General features: G+C 43.7%; 1 protein-coding gene across 4 annotated transcripts in view; it reads right to left on the bottom strand.

The window, feature by feature from the left end:
* The window catches only part of LOC116706262 (bromo adjacent homology domain-containing 1 protein), a 44694-nt gene that overhangs the window by 21235 nt on the left and 12746 nt on the right, over positions 1–10713 (bottom strand). For 2 of the 4 annotated variants that reach the window (XR_004336189.1, XM_032542999.1), the window contains exons 2-3: positions 1647–3431; positions 1–250 (exon numbers count right to left, since the gene is read on the bottom strand). The exon at positions 1–250 is cut by the window's left edge and continues 109 nt beyond it. Coding sequence is in view for 3 of the 4 variants with exons in the window: in XM_032542999.1 (XP_032398890.1) it covers positions 1–250; positions 1647–3411 (2015 nt within the window). In the remaining variant the exon portion in view is untranslated. Of the gene's footprint in view, positions 251–1646; positions 3432–9108; positions 9529–10713 lie in introns of those variants that run through there. The other 2 variants (XM_032543000.1, XM_032543002.1) reach the window with 2 other exon arrangements.

Genomic DNA, 10713 nt, shown 5'->3' with positions numbered 1-10713 from the left:
GACGGCTGTTTCTGGGGCAGCCGTGTGCGGCCCATTGACAGCGAGCCGTTGGAGGGTTCGTTGCTCTGTTGGCATTCTGTGGCCAGCTTTAACCGGGCCTGGGGTTGGTCTAGCCCCGACAAGGGGTTCAGCAGGTGGGGTTTAGTCTGGGTAGAAGTGGGCACGCTGGAGAGAGGGCAGCTGGAGATGGGCAGGGATGGGGGAACCAGAAGGGAGGGGCTGTGGTCACCCTGAGAGGAGGAGTAACCCTCTGGAAAATTAAAGGGTGAAAGTTAACACTTAAAAAACACAAAAAGATCCAATTTGCACTTAAAGCTAGACTGTGTCACTTTTTTACTTTCTCTTACAGACAATAAGCAATAAATCCCCCTTTTGATCAGTTTAATACACTCCGGTGTTTTGCTGCTACAGCCTTACTTGTGTGGTATGACGAGCAGCTAACGGTAGCTAATGTTAGCAAACTGTATGTCGCAGATGCTGCTGTAAAGCAAAAGTTACATAAAATTATCAAATTGCATGGTTTCCCTGTTAATAAGCTTAAAAACAACATGCTTCTTTTTATCTTATTCATCAGTGCAACTATATATAAAACAATTGTTACGGAAAATATTACATACGAGCCGAGAGCTCCTTATCAAGGAATAGCTAAGTCAGAGCCTCAAGCTATAAACACTTTCAAAGCACTTACTAACAAAAAAGACAACAAAAAAACAAAGATGTTCTTACGTTGGGCCACACAACTAACCTGAGGCAAACATTCAACAACAAAGGGCTCTTTAATACCTTGATAACATTGGGATATGGGTTTCTTTCAACAATAACAGCTATACAAAGAGGGCTTAAGATGGCAAATCAACGAAGTGACATACAGAGGCTTGCATAAGTTTACACACCCATGATAAAGTTGATTAAAAAAAAGGAATATAAAAACATCTTTTGGAAATTGATCTTAATGCCTTAATTGAAAAAAAAGAAATAGGAAAATCCAACCTTTTAAGGACACCAATTTTCTTTGTGAATGAATAATGTATCATAAATAAATACAGGGGGCATAAGTATACACCCCCCTATGTTAAATTCCCATGGAGGCAGGCACATTTTTATTTTCAAAGGCCAGTTATTTCATAGATCAGAATACTATGCATCCTGATAAAGTTCCCTTGGCCTTTGGAATTAAAGTACACCCCCCACATCATCACATACTCTTCACTATACATAGTGATGCATAGTTTCCTGGGTCCATGTAATAACTGGCCTTTAATAATAAAAACCTGCCTGCCTCTATGGGAATTTAACGAAGGGGGTTGAGTACTTATGCCCCCTGTATTTTAAGGAAGAACATTTATTTCTTTACAATACAATATTCATTCACAAAGACAATTGGTGTCCTTAAAGGCTGGATTTTCCTAATTAAGATCAATTTCCAAAAGATGTTTTTTATTCCTCTTTTAATCAACTTACTTACATACACAGGTATGTAAACTTATGCAAGCCACTGTAATAATTAACAGTGACCTGCTCCAGATCTTATTGAAAATGCTAAATGACCAGGTTACTTTGACAGTCTCAGTGATAGTCGTCTATTTTGAATCAGCTCAAATACTCGTCAATCATCTATCATCTAACTATCTCCACTGTCAATTCACCTGTTTTGATGCTGTGCGTGCATCCGGTGCATCCTGTGCTGAACGAACAACCCCTGCTGGTGACAGGAGGCATGGCTCTGTAGGTGTAGCCGCTGATCCCGCAGGCGTCACTGTAACAGGGCGAAGCCACCGAGTTGCAGTAGGCGGGGTGGGCCATCCCCGAGCTGTGGGACACCCGTGGACCCAGCAGCTTGGAGCCGCTCATCCGATTAGGGCACAAACTGGAGGGGGCAAAGTTCAGAGGTTGTGAGGCCAGGCTTGCTGACGTTGTTCCAGTGTGTGGCGGGTGGGCGATGTGAACGTAGTAGCTGGAGAAGCAGTGGTCGGCCGTGCAGAGGCAAGGGTGCGGGCTGAGGGTCAGAGCTGTGTGCGGGTGGGAATGTGTCAGGGACGGTGAGGTTACAAGGCACTCACGCTTCACGGGGGTCATGGCTGAGTTAAGTGGCTTATCGTCCGATTCTCGGTAGGGCTGCTGGCCCAGAAAGAAGGCCAGGCTGTGGCAGTATTCCACCGAGCCCTCTGGGGGACAGCAGTAGTATGGGCTCAGTTCGGTCTCCAGCTGCTCTTCCTTCACTTGCTTTAAGGGGTACCCTAGCATGCTTCGGGACTGGTAGCCGGGTTTGGTCAGTCGATGGGTGCAGCCGCCGGTCTCCCACTCCACTTTGGGTTCAAAGCCTGCCTTCTTCTTGCAGGCCGTGCAGCCACTGTGCAGGGGGGGGACCTTTTTCCTCTTCAGCTTTTGCGACTGCCCCTTGTGTTTGAGTTGGCCCCTGGAGTGCTGTTTGGTGGTTGAGACCACAGCAGGAGCCTTGCAGTCTGATGTGATAGTAGCTGTAGGTGCTGCCTTTACTCTCTGTTTACTGGTAGCAGACACGCTGGTTAACTTCAGCAGGGCTGCAGCGTTGAGTCCAGCCAATCTTCTGGGGGCGGGGGCATCCAGACTCTCCTGACTCATCCCCCCGCTCTCTGCTCGGTTGGCTTTGGCCTTCTTGACCCGCTTTGAGTTTTGGCACAGTTTGTGAGATGTGGAGGCTTTACTGATGTTTCCTTGTGTGGCCTTCAGACCTCCAGGGACACCACTCCTGGTTGGATTTGTATCCAGGGATATCCCTCCATTTGGGGGCTCTTCCTGTCTCCTGGCCTGTTTAGCTGCCGCCTGTGTGTCAGTAGCTCTTTCAAGCAGTAGACTGTTCACTGCCTCAGCATTGAGAGAGGCCAGCCTGCGCTTGCGATGTTGTGGGACATGAATACACTCACCACGATCTGGGCTTTTTGACTTTAATCTGTTTTTTGGTAATGACTCAGCCTCTTTCCTTTTACTGCTTTTACCTTTTTTGGGTTTGGGTTTGAGAGATAAATGTCGGCGTGCATCCTTTCGCACCCTTTCTTTAGAACTCTCCTGTTCACGGAGGCTTTCCTCCAATCTGGTAAGGAGGACGTGACAGCTGAGTCCCTCCCCATCTGAACTCCCAGCCCTACCGCGCAAAGGATAGGACTTCCTGTCCCGTTTCTTGACGCGCCTTCGGTCAAGTTTTCTGTTCTGATCGGATTTTTCTGTCGTCCCTCTTTTGTCATTCACCCTCTTGGCCATGACTTTCCTTTGTTTGACGATCTCACTTATCTTCTTCGTCCTCCCGAATCGAAGTGAGCGCTCAGGCCAGGCGTCGCCCATAGTGCCACCATGGGGCCAAAGAGGACAGTTGTCCCACGACTCGGCGCCGCTGTCGTTCTGCTTGGGGGAACCCTTCTGCCTTGCGTGAGTCATCACATGCTTCTCCGCGGGGCCTAGAGATAAGACACCGACAAGTGGTCAAAATCTCAAGTTTGTCCTACTTTCACCATGTCCACAGAATAAACAGTGATCTGTACAGTAGTTCAAGTTACTTACAAACAAAGCTATTAATTGGACCCATAAAGAGCTGGTTCAGCCCTGAACGTGGTGAACATAACATCACATATTCACAGCTTTTGTTTCTTTTTGTCACACAAAAGATGACAGGATTCATGGTCAGGGCAGACACTCAGGCACAAAAAAATAAAAGCAAGCAAGAACCCACAAGACACGCGCACATCAAAAATATCAACGTAAGCCGTGCAGTTTAGACACAAACACAACAACAGCCTCTGATGCAATACATAAAGAATGAATCAGTTCCGCCGAATGGTTTTGTGATCAGACCGAACTGATCTGATCATTTGGCGAGCTCTCAGCCATTGTACACCCGTTCGTGATCCTCTCATTATAACGGGTCTGTGTGTGTGTTTATGTAGCATAGAAGAAACTCTTGCACTCTGTCATTCATTCACTGCTTTATCACCTAGTGTGCACACAGCATGCAAATAACAGCTTGTTAAAGCCAATTGTTTAGGCAGTAATGTGAAAGGAAAATGTTAAAAAAAAGAGCCTTGCTACAATATTAAGCTGAACTAAGGGAAATAAGACACATACACAAGCCGGCTATATGCCTATTTAACCCTTCTGTTGTCAAAATTGAAAATCAACACTTTTTATTGATGTTTTTAACTCTCTTACTTTTTTTCTCTTACAGTTATTTTTGGAATTTATGGTCCTCATTTATAGGAATTTATACCTAATGTTTGAGTTAGAAAAGCGGAAATTTAAAATGAAAGGAATGCATGTTGATGGATAATCACAGACTGAAATACGTCAACTTTTACTCAATCCTCTTAATATTTAATACTACTTTCTCAAATGCTATAAAATTGAATAAGACACCCCAAAATGAATGAAAGTAGAGATTTGTACTTGCCAGAGAGCGTTGTGTGGAATCAATCATATTATTTTGGGTAGGTAAAAAGAACATTGAAATAGGAAAACGGGTCAATTTGACCCAAGGACAACATGAGGGTTAAACCAGGAGAAATTATTATTGAATAGCCATATCTAAAGGTACTGTCTGCCTAATAAGATGGATAAACTTGCAGAGGACTCCCTACAGCAAATACATTTTCCAACATTCACTTTATTTTAGTAAAACTAAGAGGTTTTTTACCAACTCGCATGAGCTTCTTGTCCTACCCCATTACTCTCCATAATTAGCTATAATCGGTTAATGAAATCTGCTCTTAAAGAAGAGCTGCACACTAAATTAAATTTTTTCCCAATAAACACAATTACATAGATTCTTGAGAGCATATGATGTTTATACAGATGATTTTTGACAACAAACTTGTGAGTCAAAAGAACTCAAGACTAGCTTGTACATGTCTGCTGGGATATGACTTTGGTTTAACCAAATTCTGTGGCCCCTCCCTATTGTAATAAGCTTTATGTCATAGTAATGGCATAGCTATCAGTTTATCACCAGGGGGAAAAAAATCAGCCATCCCACGTCTCATCACAGAAAGCCTTTTAATTCTGTATGGAGCTGCGCTACGAGAATTACAGGCATGGCTGTGTGCGGCTCCGAGAGGCCCGGTGCTGGATGCGGATTCCTCTGTAGTCTAAACTCGATCAAGACCAGAGATTTTGGCCCAACTGACGCCTCATATCGACAAGATTTTTCAAACATGTTGGATTTTGCCTGACTGTGCTTGTGCGGTGTGAAGGCGGTCCAAGACTCAAGTATCAGAGGGATCCTGGCCGTAACCAATATGGGTGTATAGCTCCAGGGATAATGAAAATGAAGTACAACTAAAACTCCTATTTCTATAGAGTTTCCCAAAGGAAGTAACAGAATTTAATTTCTTTATCATCATCCTCAAATGTAACAAAACGCTTTAATACCTTGAAACCAAAAAAAAAAGTAATAGGGCTGCACAACAAATTGATTTTTTTATCGCCATCGCCAACTTACGCAACAAACACATCGCTACATATCACCGAAGAGACTTGATTTTTTTGTGTTAGTTGAAAGAGAATATCAGTAGAAAACTTGACTTTTAAAATGTCATTTTTTTGAGTGGTGCCTTTTATGTTCAATTAAATGTTAAACTTGTTCAATGAAAGAATGTTGGAAAAATGATTTCCTTACTTGTACATTATTTTAGCAGTATGCTGAAAGCAGCAGAAAGTAAGTAACATTGTTATTGCCATGTTCAACAACGTTGTGCGTATTGTACGTTTTTCTCATATCACAGCTCTACTTTGTAAGAAGTTTTGGGAGCACGTTAATAAATGACAACACCGGGTCGTCTTGGTCCTGACACAGGACGGCGTCTCGGCCCGGTTTCTCCCGATGTAATCCGTTTCGCAGCGTGGCCTTGAAATTCAATACTAGAATGACAAAACTCAGATGTGTTTCACTTCATCCTCAGAATTCCAGAAAAAAAAAAAACAATTTCAAATCTGTCCCAGAATCTCACAGATGGATGATTTTAATTACCTCAATAATCAAAGTCAGTATGAAGTCTGACTGTATGTTTCTTTAAAGCCACTCTCACATCTAACCAATAGCTCTGATACCGAGCTTTTTATCATGATTTCTTTCTTTTTTTAAACCACAAAGATTGTTTTCCAGCAGCGGTTGCGGGTCACTGCTGAGAAGTGTAGGTGGGGAAACACTGGAGGGAACAACCTGGGAGATGTTATCTCATGTGGCAGCGTTCTGGCCCCAATGGCAGATTGGCTCTTTAAAACCCAGTTAGGCCTGGCGATCATCAGGAAGTAATCTTACATTTACGGGAAGATCAGTGACCTTGCACTCCGTCTCTAATTGGTTAGAAAACAGATCATCAGCTACTTTCAGAGCATCAAACACCAGGCACACCAGGACCCCTCACAAGACTCTGGAGACCATGTGTGTAAAACAGCAGCAAAGTTGGGATTAAAGGTGCCCTGCCACACAAAACCCTTTTTACTTGCATCTTTTGAAATATGTGAGGTCCATATGTGTGTGTGTGTGTGTGTGTGTGTGTGTGTGTGTGTGTGTGTGTGTGTGTGTGTGTTATGTGGTATATGCTACCTCCTCTGTCAGCTCTAGCCACTGGAAAGAAATAAGAGGAGAAATCAGACCAATCAGCTGGTCAGTCTGACGTCATGTTGCCTGAACTCATCAATATTCATGAGCTGGGTAAAGGATGCTGATAGCCAGGCTTTCATTGGCTACCTGTTAGCTAATCAGAGTCAAGCAGCTGAGCTCATTGAATATTAACGAGAACTGGCATAAATGGAGCTGAGTGTTGTCTATAGCACACTAGAATGGCTTGAAACAAGGTAACCAAGGCAACCAAGTTACAGAGTCCATGGTAGAACTTCAGACATTACCACAAATTTATGAAACACGTGTGGCGGGGCACCTTTAAATAATAATTCAACAGAATTGGGACTGACTAACAACTGACTAATGAAATTCACCGTTGGTCGTTGTGTGGAATTGCAGATTCAGCTAAAGCAACCATTTAAACAAACCATAAAGGTTTAATGCACTAGCCTCCAAATTCAACTACAAGCATGCTTGAAATATTAATATCACAATAGTCCTTTAAAAAATAAATACTATACACCCGGCAGACAAATCACCTAATGTCACAAATCAAAGGAAGTTCCCACTGAGGACGCATGTTCAATTCTGAATTCCATATTATAACAATACAGCAGTGATAAGAGATCAAACTGCCACACAATCATAACGCAAGAAAGCATCAAACCGAAAAGCCTGGCACACAAAAACTGAGTCACTCTAGGAATATTACATGAATATATAGTATTTGCAATAACAGGTCAACATATTAAGCAAAGTGGATCCCATACTATAGGTCCTTAGTAGGTTTGAATGCAAGATTTATGATTTTAACTTTATTAGACAGTTTTCCTTTACTTTAGGTTCCATTTTCAGGGTAATAAATCATTTTTAGGCTAGGATTTAAAACATATTTATAATTAATAACAACTAAAGGGTTTTCATATTTAGGTTGATCCCTATAATATGGTAGGTTGAAGCAGGTGTCAAACTATTCCTTAATGTATTTAAAACTTGTTTATTTGTGGTTGTAATCATATTTCACTGTAGTAAAAGAAATCATAATCACCTAAAAAGGCCTTTATATCTGTTTACAACCACACTATAGTGTGTTATAAACTCTTTTCTCTAAGTACGGAAGTTCAAAAATAAACAAGGCCCACCTGTGTTACGGTTTTAAATACCCCTCCCCTCAATACCTCAAAATAATAAAACGTGTGGCACACATAACATAATTAAAAGAATATACTTGTTATTTCTGCTGTTAGACTTTAGCACCGCAATATTTTATATAAATATCATTCTAAAATGTGTAACAGTGTACCAACGACCAAGGCAACCCTGATCATCACACTGCTAAGGTGCTCTTGAGCAAGGCCCCGGGGGGGGTGGGGGGGGGTGGGGGGGGCAGCCCCCCCCCACTCTGAACTCTCTCCATTTAGTGCATGTATAGGTACTGAGCATGTGTGTGTAGTTCAGGCCTGTGTGTAATGTGTGTAATAACAACAGAGTGAAAACATTGTAATTTCCCCTTGTGGGACTATTCAAATATACATTATTATTATTATTATTACATACCCTCACTTGAGGAAACATTATAAAATACATACCCTCCCTTTTTTCTACCACCCTCCCCTTTGTAATAATTTCCATACAGTTCCCAATTTTTAGATTTTATAGAGAAATACTGAGCACCTCTTTGAGCCTCTAAAATTCTTCAATTGAGACAAATCTGAAAATGACATTTACTTTTTTTATGGAACTGCTCACAACCCAAGTCCACTCTAATTCCATTACTTATGATAAGAGGTCAGGTGTAGAACTGGCTTCATTGTAAGGTTATGAAACCAGTAAGCAACATGAAAATCACCCGGCCGAAAAACAAATCCAACTCTGCTCCACATCACGTAACACTGGCTGTGCATGCTTCAATCATAACCATCAGCCAATCTGACACCTGGAATTAACACCTCATCCACTTGGTTTGGAAATGCTCCTCCTTTCAACTTTCAGGTAGAGACAGAACACCTGCAAAACACACACACACACACACACACACATCCAAAATAAATAAAGCAGCTGCGTAACGTGGTCCAGTGGATCAGAGGCTCTTATTTTCCATTTCCCGTGTCACAGCTGTGACGGGCAGCTCCAACACGAGGCGCGGGCATGGTGACGTTTATCCAGAAGAGATCAAATACTACAAGAATTTCAAACATTAGGCCACTGTCTTTTTTCTTGTTGGTTTTGCACCGAAGCCTTGATCTTGATCTAAAAAAACCATCCGCTGAGATCTCGAGGAAGGCACAGCCTACCTTCATGCATGTGGATTACATGCGTGTAGTACACAGCCTACAGTGGCCAAGCAATACAGTAGGATGGGATCCAGTACTGCTTGACGTAGCTTGCCCATCTGAAGTAGCCAGCCAGGCTCTAAATATGGGCTGGAGAGGGGAGGGGGGCTACCCGAATACACACACACAACACACACACACACACGAAATAAAGGGCAGTCACCCCTCTAGATCACATTTACTAACCGGATTCCTTATTACCGACGCGGTGGCTGTTGTGATCCCAGCCCGAGTTGAGACCTGGGAGGGTATGGCACGTAGCAGCAGCCCCGTGGATCGCTTCTGGTGCACGAAGCGAAAAAATGGGCTGTGCGCTCCTCCGTGGACGGCTCGGCGGTCGGAGCAACTTCACGCATTCAGGGCCAAATAGCAACAGAAAGCACCGAGCTGGTAACTTACGGGTCGCCGACACACTTCCTCCTGCCAGTCGGGAACCGTCGAGCCAATCTGCGGGTAGAGGGTGGGGGGTTGAGGTTGGGGGGGGGGGGGAGCCGCCGGACTGGTGCGATGGCAGTGCTCAGCTCCGTAACTGGGAGAGCTGGGGAGGAGTGGAGAGGACGGTCGGTGGCGCTGCGTGCGAGACGTGTGTGTGTGTGTGTGTGTGTGGTGAGAGAGAGTGTGCTCTTCCTGGTTGGGCTTCCACCGATTTGCAGAAAACTTAATCTGAGCCAATTGGCAAACGGAGAAGCCTCGGCCGACACCCCCCCCCCCCCCCCCCCCCCCCCCCCCCCCCCCCCCCCCCCCCCCCCCCCCCCCCCCCCCCCCCCCCCCTCCCCCCCCCCCCCCCCCCCCCCCCCCCCCATGACGGACAATCAGCTGTTTTCTTGTGAAGGGAGAACGAGAAACTCCATATTTGCAGTAGGCTTTCCGAGGTGACTGGCCTCCACTGGGCTACATTCAGACGGCCGATGGATGTCACTGCCCCCCCACCACGACGACAGACAGCCTCACCCTGTCATTTGTCGTGACCAAACCGAGACCAGTCAACCACCAGACAGTTACACACGTCTAGGGGAGCTCGTATGAAGGGAGGGCATTACAACGGTGGCCCATGTGGTGCGTGGGAGATGTGGTTTTTAAATGCTTCCTATTTAAGAAAGTTCTGATGAGTTATGGGATGTAAAGGGAAGCTCCGACTCGCTTAAAGCTGCTCTTTATGACACTGAACTGCATAAGTTACTTTTAAAAAAGGAATTAGTTACAGTTACTTCTTCCAAAAAGTACCTAAATTAGATACTCAGTAACAAATTATAAAAGTTACTTCAGAAAGTAACTAATGCGTTACTTTCAAGTAAAACTTAAAGGCTCAAATGTGACCCCACCTCCACCCCTCTTTAATTAAAATACTAATATTCACATTTACCATAAATAACTGCACATTACATGTGCAATTATTTGGTAAATGTGAATATTATAATGAAATGGACACTTAAAACAATACATTAACAGAACCAATGTACACACATCTGAACTATTTTAATGTTGCTGTGGGACAAAGTGAGACTAGCCTCCAATCAAACGTACCAGGTGTTGTGATGGGGTAAAAAAAATAACTTTTTTCTCAAATATCTGTAGGCCTATTAAAGTAGCCCATATTTCGGTACATTAGACTCTCCATTACTAGCTGGGAATGGAACCAAGATGATCCACCTACATCAGGTACACCTACCAAAATGTCCAGAGAGACCCGTCACCCCCTCTAAAGACTCTACAGTTCTGGAACTATCTGGCTTTGACTGGTTCAGTTCACTGTTTGGTAATATTTTTTTTGTCAATTGTAAAATCAAATGA

The sequence above is a fragment of the Etheostoma spectabile genome, chromosome 18, assembly GCF_008692095.1.
Source record: "Etheostoma spectabile isolate EspeVRDwgs_2016 chromosome 18, UIUC_Espe_1.0, whole genome shotgun sequence".
In the NCBI taxonomy this organism is placed as follows: domain Eukaryota; kingdom Metazoa; phylum Chordata; class Actinopteri; order Perciformes; family Percidae; genus Etheostoma; species Etheostoma spectabile.
This window is presented reverse-complemented; position numbering and strand designations above follow the sequence as displayed.